Source organism: Heloderma suspectum, chromosome 2, assembly GCF_057233095.1.
Source record: "Heloderma suspectum isolate Gila_16-S chromosome 2, 16-S_ref, whole genome shotgun sequence".
NCBI lineage: Eukaryota > Metazoa > Chordata > Lepidosauria > Squamata > Helodermatidae > Heloderma > Heloderma suspectum.
Window position 1 is genome coordinate 337,324,233 of NC_139459.1, and position 22,193 is coordinate 337,346,425.

Below are 22,193 nucleotides of genomic sequence, written 5' to 3' on the forward strand. Positions count from 1 at the left end.
GACAAGCCACAGTTGCATCTTGAATATTCAAAATGGCCATCCACATGTGCTGCTAAGCCACAATGGCTTAGCGTGACATGTGAACAGGCCCACAGAGTCAGAAAGAGAACTAGATGCTTAGCTCAGAGTTGGCAGAAATGGGGATGCAACTGATTCTCTTTGAGAATCCAATAGCAGTTGTGTTGCCTGCCTGAGGAGTCTGTTTGCTTCCAATATACTCTTCTTGTATATGATTAAATAATTAGAAATTACAAAAGGCACAATATGTTTCCAGTGCTCTGTCATTACAAGGAGACAGCAGGGGTAGGGAACCTCAGGCCCAGGGGACAAATCCAGCCCTCCAGAGTTCACCAGAAGGCCCCAACCCCTTTCCCAGGCCCTAACCCCTTTCTCCCAACCACCAATCACTGGTAGTTTCCTGGCTTCTGTGCCATTTATTCCCCATTCTAAAAGGCTGAAATGCCTCTCTTAAGGAAAGAGGTTCATGACCCCTGCTTTACAGAATTTACCATTCAGGGAAATAGGGAGAGTCCATTTTTTTTTGTAACAATGGCTTGGATCTGGAGAGCACAAGCAGAGTTGCACAAATAGATGGCATTGCCAATTCCCTCCCCCAGCTACAAACCCTCATGCCACATCCCACCACATTTCAAGGAAGTGGCTTTTTGGCAGGGGGAGGGGAGTGGCAGGATCTATGGGACTGAAGCAGGAAAGTGTAGCTGAGGAAGCAGAATTCCATTCATGGTTCTCTGGATGCAAAAATTATCTGCACAGCCATAAGGACTAGAGACCCACTTTTTAAAAACAAACTAAAGCTAAGATTTTCAGGATTTCTGTGTCGCATGGTGCAATCACAGAATTTCCACACACACTGCATTTAATTTGTCCACATTTTTTTTGCCTTCTGCTTCCAGCTTTTGTGCCCCACTTTGCCAGGGCTTCACTTTCTGCTTACTCCATAGCCATACTCACGTCGGCACTGCTGGCTGGGCTTGCCCCAGTGGTTCTCCTGGCATTCCGAGCAGGTACGGCCCCCAAACCCTGGCCGACACTGACATTGTCCTGTGAACTAGAAAGCAGGCCAAGCTGGTGTTAAGATGTCAGAAATACCCGAAAAGCAAGCCCGTGCACACCACCGCGTGGCAAAGTAAGGTCACAAGTGTGTTGTCAAAGTACAAAGGCACACATGGGAGGCCTGGGAAGTAGAAGAAGAATAAATAGCAACAACAACAATATATGGCGCTTTAGGGTATTCAAAATGCTACAAATATACCTTCTGTAATCCTCACTACAATCCCATGTGGTAGATATTATTATCCCCGTTTTGTAAATGGGGATCGGTGTGTTTGAGGCCGAGAGAAGAGTAGCTTGCCTAACCCCACTTAATTTCCTGGCAGAAGCAAGATCTGAATGGCAGACATCACAGCCACAGCTCGAGTCACAGCTCAGCCTCTGAGCCCTGTGCTATGGAACCCAGAAGAGCTCCTATGCTACAGTGGTAGAACGCATGCAGTTGCCACACGTGCGAAGAGGAGAGCTTCTCTGCAACCGCTGCCTCACCCCTGCTTAGTGCCAAGCTGAACCAGGCGCCTGCCCCTGCACTCCACTTCCATAGTGCAGCCCCTGCACCCAATTACTGTGGCATCCCTGGCAGCACAGCCCTCAAGTGGCCCTGGTGTCTTGGCAGAACGTGCGTGACGTCTCCATTCAGCACTTCTGCCTACTCACGTGCTGCCACCCCCCCGCTGCCGCCCAGTCCTACGTGTATTTCATGCAGTGGCTTTATCTATTACATTTACATCCCACCCTTTCTCCAAGGAGCTGAAGGCAGTGTGCGTGCATCTTCCCACCACCCCTATATTACCCTCACAACAACCCTGTGAGGTAGGACAGGCTGAGAGAGACTGGCTCAGGATCACCCAGTGATCATCATGGCTGAGTGGGGCTTTGAACCAAAGTCTCCCTGGTCCTAGTCTCACATGCTAACCACTACACCACACTGGTTCTCAGCCCCGAGCATGGGAGGCTCTCTATTGCTCCCGTTTCCAGGATGGCATAACCTTGCCCCGCCTAGCACAGAGTGCAGTGGCAAAGCCTCAGCCTCACCTGATTGCAAGCAGGGCTCAGGGCGTACTGGGGGTGGCAGTCACAGGACTGGCAGCCCTGGCCGGTGGCTACGTTCCAGAAGTTGGGGGCACAACGGTCACAGTTCTGCCCTTGGACGTTGGGCAGGCACCGGCATTGCCCGCTGTGCCGCTCACACTGGCACTGGTCCTGCGATGGGCACTCACTGCGCACTGTGCCCAGGAAGTTACAGGAGCAACCTGCAAGTAAGGGAGAGACAGGCTACACTCAGCCACTTCTTGTTCCAGAAAATCACATATTAAAAAAGAGGCAATTCAGGGGTCAGCAACTTGTGGCCCTCCAGATGTTTTGGTCTATAACTCCCATCAGCCTTCACTACTGGCTATACTGGCTAGGGCTGATGGGAACTGTAGGCCAAAACATCTGGTGGGCCACAAGTTGCCCACTATTGCACTAATTAGTGGGCCAAACAATGGATTAATGTAAAAACGAAATATGTAAATATTATGTAAATGAAAATAAATCTGTTTCTAGGATCCTGGGATCTACATCGGGCAGGATTCATGCTTTGGCAGGCTTGTGTCCAAGTGTGTGCACAGCAGGGCAGGAGATATGGGGTATAAAGGGGCAGCAAAGAGAATCTGATGCTCAAGCTGCTTTCTCAAGCAGTTGCCCCCTCAAGCAGTCACCCCTGTTCTTTGTACATGGCAGAAAAAACTTGCCTCCATATTACTGGAACCCCTAAACACAGCCTCATGGATCATCACTAGTTCCCTTGATCAACAATCATGAGGACTAGAAACAGATTTATAAAAAAGAAATAGAAAAATCAAATTCCTGGTCCTCTAAAAAAAGATAACAGGTATTGAATTAGAATGTCAAGTTCCTTTTGCAAGTTGCCCCTATGCATATACTCAGTTGGCCTCAATACAACTGGCCTTGCCCAGAAGAAGGGGATAGGGGTGCCTTAGATGATTTTTTAAAATCATCAATTTTGTTGAGATTTGAACTTGAGAAAAACAAAATGACACATACGACCCGAGATATGGCCAGACCCCAAGCTCTCAATTCCCACAATCACCCTGCCCCAGTAATTGAACAGACCACGTTGCTGACAAAATAATCTGGAAGCCTTGGCCCAGGGGCCCTCACTGTTTTTGGACCCGTGGGCACATTTGAGAAACTGCTGTGGGTAACATGACAAAATGCCTAATCAGTGGATTGCTGCTTTGGTGTCTCCCTGACATGTCTATGGATTTTAGGCAGCGTCTTATTCAGCAAAAACATTTATTGTGGTGTCCAATAGACATGAAACGTGTCTTTAATATGGGATTGTCTAATTCGGCTAGTTGATGGTGGTGCAATACAGCTAATGTTTCTTTTAAACATATGTTTTGGCAATGCCCAATGGTTGCTTCTTTTTGTTGGGAGGTTATTACACAGATATATTTTGGAGATATATTAGAGACTGGAACAGATATATTAGAGACTGGAACGGTCTCTAATATTCACTGATATACACCCTCTTTTAAATTATTTAACTGCTTCATGGAAATTAACCAACAGTCAGCATAAATGGATTCTCTGTGCACTTTCAACAGCTAAAAGACTGATATTACAACATTGGAAGGATAAACACTCACATCCTCTAATGCAATGGATTGAGGACCTTACAATGCTTTCAGTATTTGAACAGATGGCCTATAGACACCACCTTCAAATGGATACTTATTTGGATATTTGGTCTGCTTTTGTTGAAGCTTATGTGCAATTGCTAGAAAGTTGTATGCATTTCATACAAATCCATGTATGTATATTAAACAAACAAATGTTTAAATCTAAAACATTTTGCAGGCACCCGCAGTCACCACGTTGGGGACCCCTGCTTGAGACAATTCTTAAGGAACCTTCCAGGCCTTCAAAAGACACATATTTTTAATGCCAGAGAAATCGATCCTCTCCAGTTTACAGAAGGCCAAGGCTAGGAGGGCAGCGACAGGAGCAACAGGCACTGGACTCTGGCAGAAACAGACTCTCCACAGGAGACACTCACGGTGGCAGGTGCGTCGGGTGGCATCGCCGTAAAAGCCCCCTTGGCAGTGCTGACATTGGTCCCCCTCAGTGTGGTAGCGGCATCGCAGGCATTGGCCTGTGCGTCGATCACAAGATGCTGGGTCTGCCACGTCAATGTTGTTGTTACACGCACAAGGCTGGCATCGCCCTCTGGCTTGCCAAGGGTTGCCATAGTAACCAGGAGCACACTCATCACAGCGCGGGCCTATGTAAAACAAGGGTGTCATTTGCGATGGGATGGCCTTCCCGAACACACACACACACACTCACTACAGCCACAGGTTTTTCAGCCCACAATGATTCCTGGGCATAACTGCAGAAACCCAGCACAGCCTGCCCTGACATGAGGCGATAAGGTGGGTTCCTGCCATGTTCCACCCTTCCGACGCAGCTTGTATTTTCTAGAACCCTGTCCCTCTGCTTGCACCCCAAGCCCTCTCTGGACTCTGCAAGGTGCGCAAAGACATACCATCGTGAAGAAAGATGGACTTGCCTGTATAGCCTGCGAGACAGCTACACATGACTGTTCCAGAGCGGCTGTCTTGATGGCAAGCAGCAGCAAAGTAGCGTCCGGAACCAGGTGCCTCTGGGCAGGGGCAGGGGCGGCAATGGCCACCTGAGGCCAGCACTGGGTTCCCATAGTATCCAGACACACAGCTGCAGATGGGGAGAGGGGAGAGGTTTTTATGAACACATTGCCGAAAGTCATTGTTAGATAAAAAAAGGGGCTGCGCTTATGCATTCTGAATATCTGTGGTATTGTTGTATTAAAAGCAGTAGCATGTCGCATCTGGCACAGAAAACAAATAAATGCCTGAGAATTCTACATGTCTTGATTTTTAATGCAAGTTTCTAGCCCTTGTGGGTGTGAAAAACAGGTTAGAATTGGATGAGGAAAGACTCTACAAATAGGGGGCTAGGAAGGGCTTCCAGTGATTAGAGCGGGAGAGGGCAACTTGTGGCCCTCCAGATGTTTTGGCCTACAACTCCCATCAGCTGTAGCCAGCATAGCCAATGGTGAAGGATCATGGGAGCAAAAAAAATTGCTTGAAAAGAATTATGCAAATTATGCATATATACAAATGTCAATGATTTGCATAATTTATTCACATTACAGAATCCAGGCTTCCTTGGGGCAGAAGCTTGAGGGTGGGAAGGGAGGGGGTACAGAATGCACAGAGATTATATACTAATCTAGTGACAAGTTAATACACAAGTCATTACCATATGATGAAACTGGAAAAGGAATACCTAAGAGGCCCTTCCACCCCCTTGGGGCACTTGAGTGATTGCCTGTCTCCATTTGTACCTTCTTTGACCTTACATTCTCCTTTGGAGGCCCTTCTCCAGCTGCCACTGCCAGGTATAGTGTGGCAGGGGCTACCAGGAAAGAGCCTTTGCGGTGATGGAACCCTACCTTAGGAAGCCCTTTGTAGAGAGGCTTGCATTGCACCTCCTCTGATGCCATTTTGATGCCAGGCAAATACCTTTTTTTGGTTTTCCCAGGCCTTTTAATAGGTGATAACATTTATCTATTTTATCTGTGCCATATGTTGTCGTGCTGTTTTATGCTCTATTGTCATTTTTGTGTTATTGTGCGAATTTTTAAGTCATTTTTTATTTTACTGTAGGCTGCCCTGAGACAGTGGCCAATGTGGTATCCTACTAATATTGGAAACCAGCGTTCAACCAGTGTGGACATTGATCAAGAACATAAGAAGAGCCCTGCTGGATCAGACCAAGGGTCCATCTAGTCCAGCACTCTGTTCACACAGTGGCCAACCAGCTGTCGACTGGGAACCCACAAGCAGGACACGAGCGCAATAGCACCCTCCCACCCATGTTCCCCAGCAACTGGTGCACATAGGTTCACTGCCTCTGGTACTGGAGGTAACACAGAGCCATCAGGACTAGTTCATTAGTATAGAACTAGACTAGTTCAAGTCATTAATGTGAGCTGCTGTAGGTCACAATCAGGTTAAGCTACCAGCACAAGGCCTTCACCTTTGAACCTCACAGCTGGGACATCAAGTGATCTTGTGCCCCTGCTTCAGCTGCCCCCAAATGCCCCAGTGCTCCCCCCTCACCTCTGGCATCGATCTCCTTCCGTGTGGCCTCGGCAGTGCAAACAGCTGCCTGTCCGCGGCTCGCATTCCTCTGAGCGCCCGTTGCATTGGCACGGGCGGCAGTTCGGGAAACCCCAGTGGCCAGGCTGGCAGTGGTCACAACGAGGCCCAAAGGCGCCTGGCCGGCACGGGCACTGTCCATTGAAGTTGTTGCAGAAACTGCTCAGGGACCCTTTGCCACTGCACTGGCACGCTGCAAAGTGAGGGGATAAAAGGTCATGCAGATATCAGGGCCTTCCCAAGACACTTTGCTGCCTGAGGTGAAGTGCCCCACCCCCAAATTCCATGTATAGAAGCCAGTCATACTGGCAGTTGAATCGTACTTCAATGCTGGTGACAGGACAGTCTCCTCCACTGTTCCTGAGGACAGTAGGCTAGCTTAGGAGGGACAAGACGGGCCATGTGGACACACAGCTCTGTAACACCCCACCACCACTCCCACCCCACAGGATAAGCAGCCTGAGGCAGCTGCCCAACTCTACCTAATAGCAGGGCTGGCCCTGATTTTCCTGCTCCTCCTCTCAACATAAACTTAATGCTCTACATATGCCTCATACCCCAAACCCACTCATGATGTGCCATTTCCCATGTATGTGCCATTTCATTCTGTAGGTGGTTCATAGTCTGTGCCAAGAAGATTCAACTTCTGTTCTCATTCAGTTAAATAAATCATAGCAGGGAAATGTGCTTATTTTGCATGATATGGATTTGTTTGTATGCCCTTCTCCTGAACCTGATAAGCTGAATTTTTGTAGAGGTTTGTTTTAATGGCAGGACAAAAAAAAATTCAGTGAGGAGCACTCAGATAAATCAAAGACCATTCTATGATTCTATGATTCAAATGCACATTTGCTTTCATTTCATACAAGCACTAGGTAAATGCCACATGGTATCAATTCCAGAAGGGCTGCCTTGAGAAGAGATATCAGGATACTGCACAATATGCGGGAGGAAAACAAGCCACACACACACATACACACAGTGTGCAAGTATGGAAAAGCCCTTAAGGGATCCTTCATTGCTCCACAGGTAATATACTCAACAACGGTCTAGCAAAATAATTCAGATGGCTCAAATAAGCGGTATGTGGTTTTTAAAAACTACTGAGGGCTATGAGGTATGGCCACAAAGTCAAGTTACATAGGGAAGTTCTGCCCCTCACCATACATCATGTGCAAACACATGACTAAGTACCCTCATGCTACTAGCTGCTTTAGGGGCAGATGACACATGATGTTAACCACACATTTAAACAAGCATGCGTAACCCTGCCACTTTTATTTTGGAGAACAAGATGCTGCGGGGGCCCCAATCCAGAAATGCCCCAATCCAGATGGGAGCCCTGCACCAGTTTTCTGCTGAAAATCAGCTCTACCTGGCTTTTTGCCTTTGAAGGTTCTGTCTGCAACCAACAGCACATGAGAGCTGGGGAGGAGAGAAGCAGCCAAGAGGGAGTGATTTTCAGCAGAAAACCAGCACGCACACACACAAACACATGATCTGGTTCAGAGTGCTGCAGCTGTTTTCTCCTCAAAAATAACAGCCCAGAGGTTAAGCACACTTGTTTGAACACATGACCAACCTCACGTGTAGTTCAGCCTCCAGAGAGCAGTTCTAGGAGAGGGCGACACTGAGGAGAGATGGGGGCGCTGAATCCTTTCCCTGCACACTGCCCCCTGCAGGCAGCTATCCGCCCCCACAGAATTTCGTGTTTCCACTCCATCTGCCAAAAGGGGATCCAGGAAGACTATGGGGGCCAAATGCTTCTGTCCTGGTAAACTATTTACATTAGCAGTGACTGAAACAGAGTCGCTGAGCAGGCCCTGGTCAATACTTGAAAAAGAAAAAGATGGATGTTGTAAGGGGAGAGACAGCCATCGAGCCTGAACTTCACTCACCTTTGCAGCCACCAGGCCCAAAGCCAAAGGTGCCAGGGGAGCAGCGTTCGCAGCGGCGGCCCATGACATGAGGCTTGCACTGGCACTGCCCACCCTCCGGGTTGCACTCGGAGCTCAGAGATCCCTGGGGGCTGCACCGGCAGGCTGGTGGCAAAGGCAGAGGGAGTAGCAGGCAATAAAAGGAAAAGAAAAAAGGAAAATGGTGTCCTTTTGCTATTGTTATGAGGATGACCTGGAGTCCCTCCAGCCAAACATCACGGAGGACCTGCCTGCGCTGAGGAACCTTAAGACCAATAGGGGGGGGGGGGATACCAGGCCCTCAGGGGAGACAGCCATCAGCCCTTCCCCTCAAGGCACAATCAGCACCCTCTCGGATTCAGAGGCAGCCACCTAGCCCTAGGGAATGCAGGTGCCAAAAGGTTTGGGCTTGGCCAGCTGCAGAAGTGCCTGCCTGAGGAACAGGGCTTCCTCATGAGTAAAGGTATACAAGGAGACAGTTCCTCAGGTAGCACTAAAGGCCTGCAGCTGTGGTCTGGGTGAGGCTCTGAAGACTCAGGCTTAAAAGCCTTCTGGGGCAACATCTGTGCAACAACTCCTGCCTGGTAGTTCCCCGATAACCCACCTCTTCCCCGGAACTGTCTGCATTTGGGTTGTCTACTGACCTTGCCTTTGGTACTCATTCCCTGGAGCTCAGTCCTCGCAGGACAGCTATGAGTGAGCAGGCTCCTCCCTCCCACTTGCCTATAAATGGGCCCCAGGCCTGTGAGGGAGGATAAAATGTGTCCCCAGAGTCCCCACCCCAGAACAGGATGGGGAGATGTCATATCTATTGGGCAGGGGGAGCCCCAGCTGTACGTGCAGAGGAGGAGCAATTGTTTTCCGCTTGGCTTGAGTGTCAGGAACCGTCTCTCCCATCCCACCATGCTTTGGGCTCAGTCCTTGGACCCTTCGTTCACTAGGGGCAAGTGAAAGGGCCTGCCTGGTCCTGGTTTGTGTGGGTGGAGCAGAGGGAATTTTTAACACTCAGGGCCAGTTTTAATACTCACGCAGTGCCCCCTGGTGGATGATGGCTGACATACTGGTGAGCAAGTTGGCACATGGCTCCGGGGCGGGCGCCTTGCCCACAGGCCGAGCCTGTTGCGCACAGCGGTAGCGCTCGAAGGTCTCCTTGCGGGAAATGGCGGCGGCATCTCCCGCAATGAACATCTCCAGGGAGGAGTAACGTGGCATCAGTACCAGCTGAGAAGGAAGGGAAATGAGAGGGGAGAGAGAGAGAGGCAGGGACACGGTATCATTTGCGGCTGGTTCCTCCCGCAGGCTACAGTTCTCTCCCTACAGGAAGCGCCAGGGCTCCACCTCTGAGTACTTACGGAGTCCAGCAGGACTGCAGCGCCTTGCAAATGCTTGCGCCCTCCATAGCGGGTGAACTCCACCCGGATGGTGTAGCTGACCCCTTGCTCCAGACAGACGGGCTGTGGAAGCACTACATACCTGCAGAAAGGGAGGGCCAGTTGATATCAAGGGGGAGCGTAGCAACCCCCATTTGTACAGCGTGTGGAGTCTACAGCATCTTCCTGAACACTAAGGGGGAAAAGGGACCCCTTATCCCAGCCTCAAGCGCTAGTGCTACGTGACTGGCACATCCAAACAGCCTTCTCTGCCTCCTGCTGGGCCCCATCTACACCCAGCTTTTACTCTGAGGCGGGTGTGAGTCGAGGTCCCTCGTGATAGATGACTCAGTCACCACTTCGCAGCCATCCGTGGTTTTCTCCCGGAAACTGTGGATTTCCGAGGTGGCGTTTTGCTGCAATTTTGGGGGGGTTGCTGCAGGTTTCCCCGCAGTTGCAGGCCATCTGTCCCTTCCCTGAACCGACTTCGCATTTTGCGGTGGGCATGTGTAGTGCTTGCGTCGCTCTGTGACGCCCCTTTATTCCCCCCATCCCTTCGCAGCTGCGCAGTTACAGAGGCACAGAGAGGCGTTTTCAGTTATTTAATCACTGAATTTCGCACATTTTTGAAGCTTCGTATCTTCGCAACGGTTGCTTTTGGACTCAGTGCCCAAGGGCGGGGCGGGGAGGGTGGTCTTGGGGGAGGACCAACTTCACTCTGGCCACCATTTTGGAGCGATGGCTAGGCACGTGCCGCTCACGCTTGTGAATGCGAACCATCACGAGTGTCTCAGGCTGGGGAACTGACAAACTGATGGTGTGGAAATGAAGGAGCACAAAACACCCACTTTTTACCTAAAAAGGGATGGAAAGACACAGCAGAGCCCCTCAAATACAAAACAGCCACTGAAGTCTCATGCCCCCACACTCACAGACTGCACAGCTGCGCATTTCAGTATAGTAGCAAAAAAAGGGCACAGCGAGTCTGTTAGGGAAGCACGCAGAACATTGCAAGTGTATTGCAGGGCTTGCTGATTCAAAGCCACACTGCTGCGCAGTTGCAACGGGGTGGGGGGTCAAAGTGGTGCCATACAGATGGAGCCCTGGTGATAGAAAGACTTCAGTATCACTCTGTCTAGGCACTCATGGGGTGGGGGAAAGAGGAAAAGAATCTCTGCTACTGCTCATTTGCACATGTGAGAGTTACTGTGAATTCCACATGTCCACTGATATACTGCCCCAAAAAATTGTATTGTGATTCTTCTGAAAAATTTTCTAGTCCTCATGATTACAGACAGACGCTTAGAAATGCAGGGTCTGGAGAAGGTCAGGAAGAACATCGCTGTGCATGACTTCTGGGAAATCTTGTTGGGCCTTGAGTATCATCCATGGCTACTTGCTGCCTGCTCACCTCCAACCACTAGGCTTTTTTTCCCCCCTCACCCCACCCCAATTACTTCCACTTATGGACATCTATTACCTTGTTAAACCATTTTCATGCTGTCAAAGAGAGCCTGATTTTGAAAATATCAGTCTTGGAAACAGAATAAATTATGCCAAGGAAAAAGAATGCAAAAAAAGACTTAATTTGCATTTCTTTTGTGTGGCACAATTCTTCAGTGTCAGTCATGTAGGAATTGTTTTGTTTTTAAGAAAAAAAGAATGCACACTGCTATGAACCTCTTAATTCATGTAAATGTATGCACATTTAAAGTTGCCCTTTATCTGGCACCAAGAGAATACACACACACACACACACACACACGATATGGATATCTTTAAAGCATCCAGGATGTCGCCCGGACTGGTCCTGATACTGTTTGGGTATTTCTTAAAACCCATAGCCCTTCCCCCCCAGAGTGAGATACATTTTCTCACCTACAAAATCAACATGCAACTATGGTTACAATCCTATCCATACTTACCTGGGAATAAATCCCACTGAATTCAGTGGGACATGTCTGAGTAGATATGTATAGGATAACACTGTCATTCTTGGTTTCTTAGCACTCACCGAGATGTGGGTGGCAGAGCTGTGGACATCAAGTCGTCAGCAGGGATGGTGTTTCCACATGGGCTGCTGGTGGGGATAGGCCCAGGACGCACCACAGACACCTTCACCTCCTCCCATTTTCCTGGCAGCTGAAAGGAGAGGAGAGTTTATGGCATTGCTCATGGGGCAGCATACCTGGATAGGGCATAGGGTCAAGAAATGCCTGCGGGAAGCCAGCCAAGCAAAATAAGATAGTGCCGCCTCAGAGACAGTTTTTTAAGGTCAAGGTCTCTCGCATTAAGGGTAAGATGGCAGTGCCTCAGAGGCAGATTTTAAGGTCAAGGTTAAGATGGTGCTACCTCAGAGATGGTGCTTAAAGTTGAGGTCTCTCAGGTCAGGACAGTGTATGGATGAAGAAGCTGTATGTCCCCACACACTGCGGGCTGAAGGGATTCAACACATCAGACATGAGGAAGGAGACCATCAACACAGCAGGGCAGGCTATAGGTGGGAGGGTTTCTGTAAGGGCAGTGCCAGCCAAAGGCATTTGTTTCTTTTAAGACTCCCAGTGCAAATCTACATTCTGGGCTTCTCTTTTTTTACCCTGGCTAAATGGACCAGGTCAATTTTCTATGAAAGGCTGGGATAGGACTGCCACTTTTCCCTCTTTACCTAGAGACTGCTCTAATTTGCAAAACAAACAAACATTCCAAGTAGGGTGGCCAGATGCAAAAAAGAGGAAAGGGCTCCTGCACCTTTAATGGTTGTGTAGACGAGGGAATTTCAGCAGGTGTGCCTTGCATGACAAGTGACACCTGCTGAAACCTTCTCTTCTACACAATCATTAAAGGTGCAGGAGCCCTTTCCTCTTTTTTTGCATCTGGCCACTGTATCTCTGAGCCCCCACATTTTTAACCAAGAGTAAAAGAGGACGTCAAATTCCTTTTCAGAGGTGGGGAAAATGGATGAGAGAGTGGGGAGGAAAGCACACGTGACAGACCTATGCAGGCTATTGAGGATGAGCTGACCAATATTAATGTGGCCTCCCTGATCTGGAGTCGCATTCAGCTGCAGTAGATGCTGCAGAGGACCCTAATAAGGATTGCCAACTGTTTTTCCCAGCCTTGTGCCTGTGCCTTTAACAGAAACCTTCCAGGAAAAAAAATCAGCAGACCACAGCATGGACATGAAGTGATGGGAAAGGGTTCCCCTCCTTAATTTTCATATGGCAGGTTGCTGTTAAAGCCACAGGAATAGGGCCAGTAAAAATAAAAAAAGCTGATCATCTTAGGTTCAGATAGCGCACATCGGAGTAGAGAAGGGGAGCATAGGCAGCTGCCTTATATGGAGTCAGACCACTGGTCTGTCTAGCCCAGTACGGTTGACACTGGGGCTGGTCACATAACATGCTAACCCACACTAGGTGAGTGTGGGTTATTTTGAACTGTGGGTTGTTTGTTGAACCACGGGTTATCATGTTGTCTGAACACAGCCAGGGTGGCTTGTTAACCATGCAGTGTGGCTTATTTTCTTGAACAAGCCACCTTGAGAGCCCATGGTTTGTTGTTGGGTTGTTCAGGGTGGTTAACAAGCCATCCTGGCTGCATTCAGACAACACGATAATCCACCTTGCGGAAAAGGTACTACATTCAGACAACATGCTAACACATGGTTCAACAAACAACTCATGGTTCAAAACAACCCACACTCAACCACTGAGTGTGGGTTAGTGTGTTGTGTGAACAGGCCTACTGAGTGGCAGCAGCTCTCCAGGGTTTCAGGCAGGAGTTTTTCGAGCCCTACCTGGAGATGCCAGGGATTGAACTTGGTACCTTCTGCATGCAAAGCAGGTGCTCTACCACTGAGCCACGGCCTTTCCCTGAGTGAAGAAACACTGAGTGGGGCAAGATAAAGCATCAGGGGAAACCAGAATACACGAGTGGTCCAGAGGAGACTTGGAAGATTTGGGAACTAAGGGCAAAGCTGAAAGAAAATTCCAAACTATTTTAAAGTTCACATTTCCTGGAGCTGCAAGTGAAGACCTCAGATTCTCAAAAGCCATAATTGGGGTTGTTGTTGTTGTTGTTTTTAAAACTGAAAAGCATGATTTCTTGAAGAATCTTAAGTTGTCACTGACATGTAAGTATTAATATATGTTTATTCTCCTAAGACATACTTATTCTGTACTTCAAGTAAAAATCTGAACCTTTCATTTATAAGTTTGACACCTAGATTTATATATTCCAAACTGGAATTTGAAGGTAATGTATTGGCCCCAGGAGCGTAGCCAAGTCATTTGTAGTGTTAGAGGGGCCTAGAGATCCATAATACTTGCTTAAGTTCATTATTGGTGCAATTCCCATGCTAGGAAGCCTCTGAGCATGTGCAGATGAGTCAAAAGGCCGATAACAGCCTTCTTGTGCAATCCTTGCTAATGAGGAGAATCTTCATCTCTGATGTGCCTGGGAAGCAAAGTCTGTCTACAGGTGGCTGTGCCTGAGAACCAAACACTTCTAGTCTATGCTGGGAATGAACGCTAGGGGTGCGTGCTGCTGTTATGCTGTCTTATTGCTAATGCTAACATGTATTGTATAAGACCCATTGTACTCGATGGCTCGGGGTTCAGAGACGCTGTCTGATCCAACCACTGGGTACGCCTGTGTGCCGTAAGTTACCCAGTAACGTACTTCTTGTAAGTAAACCTGATTTATCACTATCTTGGCACCTCTAACCTAAGCGTTCAACGCCCACTGCAGGGGCAATATAGGCTGGAATTCAAAAAAGTCGTATGTCCCCAATTTACTTATTTCAGCTGTAATACAGAGGTGGGTGTGGGGAAGAGGTACTAGGATGGTAAGACCAAAACGGGGGCACCTGAGGCTCGTAGCGCAGCAGTATGTCATACTCCACAGAGAAGGGCACATTGTTGATCTGGAACTCCACCACGCTGCCCTCCAACACTCGTGCAAACCCAAGCCCTGTCCATGTGACTGGGCGGCCTGTGAGGTGCACTCGCTCCATAACTTCAGCCCCCTGCCAACAGAGAGAGCAGTAAGACATGGCCCCTTCCTCAAGAAAACACCCTGAGCACTCAGCAAGCATAGCAGTGAAGGATCAACAGCCCAGTGCCACTTGTCTACTGGACAAGGATTTTATTCAGTTTGCTTTTTGATGAGAACTTAACAAAATGTGGACCAGAGTCGCATATCAGGGACAGAAGGACCTTGAGCTTTGAAAAATACGCAAGTGTGAGAAAGCAAAACTGTCATCCATTGAAGTAGAGGACTTTTGAGTGCTTAACTCTTAAAAGACTAGGGGCTTTTCTACATGAGGCGTGTATTGTGCATGTGTCATTCCCTACTCATGATTGTTTATGGGCTCTTTAGATGATGTTGTGACCCTCCAGTTTCGCTTCTGTGTCTAAGGAGCACTTTTGGCAATTTTTTTTTAGAGTAGGGAAAGTACAGTATCGTAAAACTGAAAGAAAATGCTTTTTCACTTGTGTATTTGCACTATACTGCTATACCATAGTGCCACCCAGAGGTTATATACTGGAAAAGCAGGAAACAAAATGCTGCTAGTGTAGTGCTTGGATCTCAATTCTGCGACAAAACCGAAAGGAGAAACAGAGGATTAACATCCAATTAACAGCCTCATGTAGAAAAGCTTTGGGTGTGAATCCCTTTGTATTCAGCCATGTTTGTGGCACTGATTTAGGGATGCCATCTCTTTTTTTATGACAGGCTCCTCATCTTTAACATGGCAGGGAAATGTTGTACAGGCTGAGCTTGTCCCAAAACATTTCCCAGTGCTTAACAAATCAAAACCCTTCTTCCCTACATCACTGTCTCATCCTGACAAAAACTACCTCTCTAAAGCTGATATACTGAACAGTTTTGTGCTCAGGATCAGCGCAGGAAAAGAGTTTAAACTTCCTGACTCCCATGTTCTGAGCCTGATTAGGCTTTCCCACAGCTGGCATTTATGTAACACAAAAACATGCATGTTAACTCCATTCACACAATTCATGTTGCACCTAGTTTCGCCCTTATTTTGCCCGTATACACAGCAGGGAGCTAAGGCTGGTTAAACAGGCCCTTCCAGCTTGTGCAGAATGCAGCCACCTGAGTATAGGTGGGGGCAAAGCGATTTGATCATGTAACACCTATACTGTGCCAGCTGCACTCGTTACCGGTGTGTTTTCGAGCCCAATTCAAAGTGCTGTTTTTGACCTTTAAAGCCTTAAATAGTTTGGGACCAAGTTATTTGAAGGGCCACCTACACCCATATCAGCCTGCCTGCACTTTAAGATCAAAAAGAGAGGCTTTTCTCATTTGGCCACCTGTGACAGCAGTCAGGCGGGTGACCATATGTCAGAGGGCCTTCTCTGCACTGGCCCCACGTCTTTGGAACAAGTTGCCATCGGAGGTCCGCCATGCTCTGTCATTGCAGACTTTTAAGGAGGCCTTGAAAACATTTTTTTACCTTGGCCTTTTATTGATATGACTGCTATTGTTGCTGTTGCTGCTGTTAACATCGTTGTTGGTTTTATACTGTTGTTTTTATATTTTTATCACTTTTAATATTTTAATTGTTTTTATGTATTTTATTGTCGAAAGCTGCCTTGGGAGGACTTGTGCCCTGAAAGGCGGCCAAGAAATATTTTAAATAAATTAAATTAAATTAAATAAATAATAACTTCCAAGTTAGCTTTGACTCCTGGTTTCCTTCCCCTGCTTCTTATCCTTACTGGATCACTTGAAGTGGTGCAATGGTAAATTCTGAAGTGCAGGCACTCGTCCTGAAAGTCCCCATCGCCAGGCAGCTGTACTGATCTATATCAACAGTCCAGTTCTAGAAGTTTTCATCTCCACCAGGAGTAGGTCTTTTGCAAAGCTGAAGGGTCTCAATTGCTCATTTAAGACCAGGCCACCCCAAAATACTTTGCATTACAGGGAACAATGTATTGTTGCTGGGAAAATTCATTTCCCCCAGCTAGTATGTGAACAGCAATTAAACTCAGAGGGAACAGGGAATGGGGGGGGGGGATGACATGTGAGAATCCATGCTAAGGCAAGAAGCGCTGCTGCTGGGCCCCTCAAGCCCTGGCTCCACTGCACCACTGATCCCTCGCACCCAGTGGAGGCTGGTGGCTCTGATTTCAGCGGGGCTGTGAATCCAATCTGGATTTCATTCAGAACCAGCCAGAATGCTAAAGGAGCTATCCAAGGTTCTGAATCCCCCCACACGCAAAGGTTCAGCACCTTGGACAGTTCCTTTGGCGGTCTACCTGGTTCTGACTAAAACCCAGACTGGATTCACAGCCCCACCGAAATTGGAACCACCAGCCTCCACTGCCCAGATCAACTTGGCGTGGACAGTAATGCCGCTTGGCACACTGGCTCCACCCAGCAGCAAACCTCAGGCTCACGGCCAAGGAAACAATGAACTGCTAGCTGGCCATTCCCAACATTGCCCACCAGTGGCTCATCCTCCCCCTGGCCCTTCCCTCACCTGGCGAAGTCGTGCCTCTTCAGCCTCATAGGCGTAATGATCCAGCGCAATACGATAGTAGCCCGCCTGCACTTGGCCGCACTGCCTGCCCATCATGTGGCTGCGGCACCGGCATTGCCCTGTTTCTTTGGCGCACCTGCAGCAAGGAAGAACAGACTGAAGGAAGGTGGACGGTGCTAGCACAGGAGACTGGGCCTGCCTGCATCCCCGGCTGCCAACCCAAAGCACTCTGGTCTGGAGGCACAGGGAGGCTGGAGCCTTGCTGAAGCTAAGCAGGTTCAGGCCTGGTCACTGCCTGGATGGCAGAATGCCTGGGAATCCCAGGCATGCTGCTTTGAGGTCTGCAAAAGAACAGTGGCAGGGTGTAAGTAATTAACGGAGTAAATACAAAGGAGGGCAGGGTTCTCTCTCTTACCCACCGCGCTTCTCCTCGCAAAGGAATTTGCTCCTTTGTGACTATAGGTTCAGCCACACTATTCTCCCCACCCGCCACCCCATATCGGTTCTTTTCACGCAGGTGCCCGAGATCTGGGGTGGGCATCTTCCAGGGGTCAGGGAGCCACATTACCCTCCTGATCTCCAATGGGGTTGCTACCCTGCCCCAACTTGCCCCACCGCTGAAATGTAAAGCAAATGTTTGCATTAAAGTAGCCCCATTTTGCCGCCATCGCATCACCAAGATTTGGCAGTGAATGGACAATTTTCCTTTTAAAGGGTTTTTTCCCAGCTGCCACACTGCTGAAATTTGGTGGTATGGCAACTGGGGTCGCAGAAAAGGCCGCGGGGAGGGGCACATGCGACCCACATGTTGCTGTAGCTGGTTTCCGAGCCAATTTGTAAACCCCCCACATGCCGCCTTGTTGGGCTCCTGCTCACATCTCCTCCTTTCTCAGCCCCCCACCCTGGCACACACAGAACACCCTCTGCAGCCTCCTTACTGGTTGTCGTGGGCACCCCCAACATCGCAGTCACAAGGCCGGCAGCCATGCAGGTCAGGGCTCAGAGCCCAGTGTTCAGGCTGAAAAGAAACGAAGCGGACATTAGGCCAGGCGACGAAAAGCAAGAGCAAGGGGCCAAAGCAGGACTGCCTGGTACTCACCAGGCACTGGTTACAGCTGTGACCGGTCACCAGCCGTTTGCAGAAGCAGTCGCCTGTGATGGCATCGCACTGGGGCCCATCCTGCACAGTCCCTCGTGGGTCACACTGGCAACCTGGTGGATCCAACAAACATGGCAAGATCACCTACACCCCTGGGGATTTTCCAGTGTTGGCACTGGCCAGACCAGTGTGCCCCTGCCTGGCATAGCTTCATGACATCGCCGATACCTGACAGCCAACCACGCCAAGTCCCGTCCTGTATGGTCTTATTCACTGTGCTGCTTGGTATGTCACCAGTAAGAACCCACGGCGAAGATCGAAGAGGCGGTGGAAAGGTCGGAATAACAATTCCCAAACTGTGTGCTGAGGCGGAACCCGCTAGTGTGCCAAAGTTCATTAAATTAAAGGCTCCGGTGAGCTTGAAGTACCATTGCAAATGGGAGGATGCCTGCCGCATCCGCACAACATCACGCTCTGGGTTTACCTCTTTTCCCAATCAGGCTGTGCTGACTGGGTGCACAATGCTGCCCCATCCCTGTGTCGTGTGTTATTGGAGGTCGGTGCGATCCCTCGGAGGAGATGGCCAGTCACCTCTCTTCATGAGTCACTGTTCTGGACTTGCCTCCTTTAAGTACACTGAGAACAGTGACCGATATGGAAACCTAGGGGAGGGGGGCTCTTCTGGGGGCTGGTCTTATGTATACACCTTCCTCTAAAAGTAAACTTTTTTGGTTTAAGAGTGAAATATGCCTCCGATTTCCAGCCATTAGAAATGTGGGGAACACTTTATTAGAGGCCCAGAGTTTTTGCTTCTACAGCCAGGGTGGGGAAGGACATTTTGAGGAAAAACTGAAATGTCTGCCACTTTGGTTTAATTATCAAAATCAAACAAGGTAATATCCTTGGGACTCAGAAATAATGCATCAACTTTTATTCTGTTTGTATTTCAGCCTTCGTCTAGGAGCAGAGGATGGTGCACATGGGAGGGAGGGGTTATCCCATTTCATCCTCACAACGGCCCTGCAAAGGAAGTTAGTCTGCACGCCAAATGAGATGCCACATGAAATGCGAGATCACACTGAGAATCATAGAATCATGTCATGACAAGAGTCAGAAGGTCCTCTAGTGGGCAGAAAGTAGATCTCCAGATACTGTGGACTTCAACTCCCAGAATTCCTGACCATTGGCCATGCTGGCAGGGGCTTCTGGAAGTCAAAGTCCACAACATCTGGAGATCTACCTTCTGCCCTCCCCTTCTCAGGTCCAACCCCACCCCACCCTGGTCAATGCAGGATCTGCAATGCAGGATGCAACTACAGCAGCCCTGACAGATGGACCTCCAGCCTCTGCTGCATTTGCATATCTCAAAAAAAAAAAGCAGCTGCAGCCGCCCGCCCCCCACCCCCAGAGGAGGGCATCAGCCTTTCTCCCTGTGGCACGTTCCCCAATGAAAGCCTCCCCCAGCTGCTATTTTAAGAGACACAAAGCTCATCAAACATTTAACGTTTTGCCTGACTTCACCCTGAGAGACACAGGCTGAAGGTTTCCCAGTGCATTTCGTGGTTGAATGGGAATTTGAACCTGGGTCTCCTCAGGTGGAGTCCCACACTCGACCCCAGCATTCCCCAACCTGTTGGCTTCCAGATATATGGGGCTAGTACTCCCGTCATTTCCAGCCAGCAAGGCCAATGGCTGTGGGCTGTCTGGGGACAATGGGAGTTGCAGCCCAACACCTTTGGAGGCCGCCAGGTCAGGGGATGCTGCTGCACGCGCCCCGCCGCGGTGGCTAAAGCAGATGTTCCGTCACGTTGAAAAAGGCATTGCAGAAGCCCACCCACAACTGTGCCTTTTGCTGGAGGGGCAATGGCAGCTGCGCATATCTTGGAAGGGGAACTGGGCAGGCCCAGCTGCTGGCTGCAGAGAGATTCAGGGCAGGTACGAGGACGGGCCTCTTTGCACAGCGCATAGCTAAGCTATGGAATTCGCTACCACAAAACATGGTGATGGCCACCAATTTGGATGGCTTTAAGAGGGGTTTGGACAAATCCATGAAGGAGAAAGCTATCGGTGGCTATGGGCTACGTCCCATGTCAGACGTAGCAGTGTGCCTATGTACACCAGCTGCTGGGGAACAAGGGCGGGAGGGTGCTGTGGCACTCAGGTCCTGCTTGTGGGTTTCCTGTGGGCAGCTGGTTGGCCACTGCGTGAGCAGAGTGCTGGACTAGTGGACCCTGGGTCTGATCCAGCAGGGCTCTCCTTCTGTTCTTAGGGCAGCAACCCTGCTGAAGCCAGACTAGGTCTTGTCAGGGAGACCCTGTGGCAATGTCATAAATAACCCATGTGTACATCCAATGGTTAGACAGGCTGTGTAGGCTCTCTCTGAATGACAGGGGAGCCTACATTTTGTAGGGTTCCCCATCACATATACAGAGTCTATGCCTGTAGAGCTTGTATGGAGCACATTGGACTTGTTCAAACCTCCATACATTGGAGATTGGGGGCAGGGATAATGAATATGGTCCACACCCGTCTCCATGCACTGAATATACACAAACACCTGGATGACACTGTACAGGCCTACAGTGAGCATGGCAAACAAGCAAAGTACTGGGATTCAGAAGCACACTTGCAGTATTTGAGTGATAAATTATCCAGCCTTTCCCAATCTGGCACCCTCCAAATATGCTGGACTACAACTCCCATCATTCCCAGTCAGCACAGCCATTGACCATGTTGCCTGGGTGATGGTAATTCTAGCCCAACTCCTCAGGGGCGAGGGTACCTACGCTGGCAGCCTTGCGGGTTTTCCACGCTCATTCCAAAGAAGCCGGGCTTGCACTTGTCGCAGCGTGCACCCTGGACGTGCTCCTTGCAGCGACACTGCCCAGCAATCAGTCCGAGGGTCGGGTCATCATGCGTGTCACACACACCACCATCTAATGTGCCATCAGGGTCACAGTCACAAGCTGCAGGGCAGAGAGGAAAAGGGTGGGTGTCAAAAGTGCACACTGAACACATCCCACAATTCAAGCTGCAAAAAGAGGCCACTGGGAACACCTAAAACTAATTCCCCCACACCAATCTAACTTGGGAAGAAGAAAAAACCCACCACTTTCTGTTAAGTTAACACTACTGCTAATGGGAAAGTTCTATTCCCTTCTTGGATAGGCTGGTCCAGTATGATTAAGAACCTGGGCTTGGCACAACTTAATTTTTTTTTTTTTTTAAGGGGTACTAGTCCTCAAGCCTGCCTGGAAACCTTTCCCTATAGACTGCTTTGAGACAAGGCTTTTATTATGCAATCTCTCCGCCTCATTCACAGAATTTTATGGAGGGTCCAGACAATGTTGTCTTCAATTTGTTGCCCTTCCATGCTTTCCCACTGCTGCTTCCGCCTTTTTGCTTACCAGGAAAAATCCATTAAGGAAAAAAGATGGAATAGCAGCACACTGAATGCCTTTTCAGCCCTCTGTCTGGAAGCAACCTTAATCTCAGTACGTTTTGCTGAATTGTATGCCACACAGAGACAGCCTCTGCTAGCTCAGCAGTGAAGAGCACTCTGTTCAAAGGCAACCAGCCTGAAGGCAGACAGTGAAAGAAGTCCCAGGAAATGTACAATAAAGAAGATTTGGGTTTTGGAGGATCTCGTTTAGCCTCTGAAATCAGAGTCTAGACTTTCAACCCTGGCAGATCCTCATTTAAGAGTATGCGCTGGTGTTGAACAGCAGAGCCTTGTGCCTTCAGGGGAATGTGCCAAGGCTACCTCCCAGCCAGGGGTGTTTTAAAACCCTGCAAGTGGCCCACACACCAATATACTTTGCATGCTATGGACATTAGATAGAACAATGCCAGGTCCAGGTTTTCAAAGGCCCTTGGGCGAGGCCTCCTCAATGGGCCCCCTCCCTCAGTGAGTCGACCTTGTCATCGCCATTGTCACCAGCTGCTCTGGCGCCTCATCCGCTTTCTCAGCATTGCAGCCACTGGCTTGCTTGACAGGCAGGGAGCCAGGGAGCAAGC

General features: G+C 49.2%; 1 protein-coding gene across 1 annotated transcript in view; it reads right to left on the minus strand.

Annotated features, from left to right (window-relative positions):
* LAMB2 (laminin subunit beta 2) overlaps positions 1–22,193 on the minus strand; it is a 59,660-nt gene that overhangs the window by 15,445 nt on the left and 22,022 nt on the right. Inside the window, exons 10-23 of the mRNA XM_084840566.1 lie at positions 20,963–21,142; positions 18,177–18,289; positions 18,016–18,095; positions 17,078–17,213; positions 14,438–14,596; positions 11,585–11,712; positions 9,553–9,673; positions 9,229–9,421; positions 8,183–8,326; positions 6,246–6,477; positions 4,652–4,815; positions 4,139–4,363; positions 2,107–2,324; positions 973–1,069 (exon numbers count right to left, since the gene is read on the minus strand). Of these exons, the coding sequence (XP_084696692.1) occupies positions 973–1,069; positions 2,107–2,324; positions 4,139–4,363; positions 4,652–4,815; positions 6,246–6,477; positions 8,183–8,326; positions 9,229–9,421; positions 9,553–9,673; positions 11,585–11,712; positions 14,438–14,596; positions 17,078–17,213; positions 18,016–18,095; positions 18,177–18,289; positions 20,963–21,142 (2,190 nt within the window). The remainder of the gene's footprint in view (positions 1–972; positions 1,070–2,106; positions 2,325–4,138; positions 4,364–4,651; positions 4,816–6,245; positions 6,478–8,182; positions 8,327–9,228; positions 9,422–9,552; positions 9,674–11,584; positions 11,713–14,437; positions 14,597–17,077; positions 17,214–18,015; positions 18,096–18,176; positions 18,290–20,962; positions 21,143–22,193) is intronic.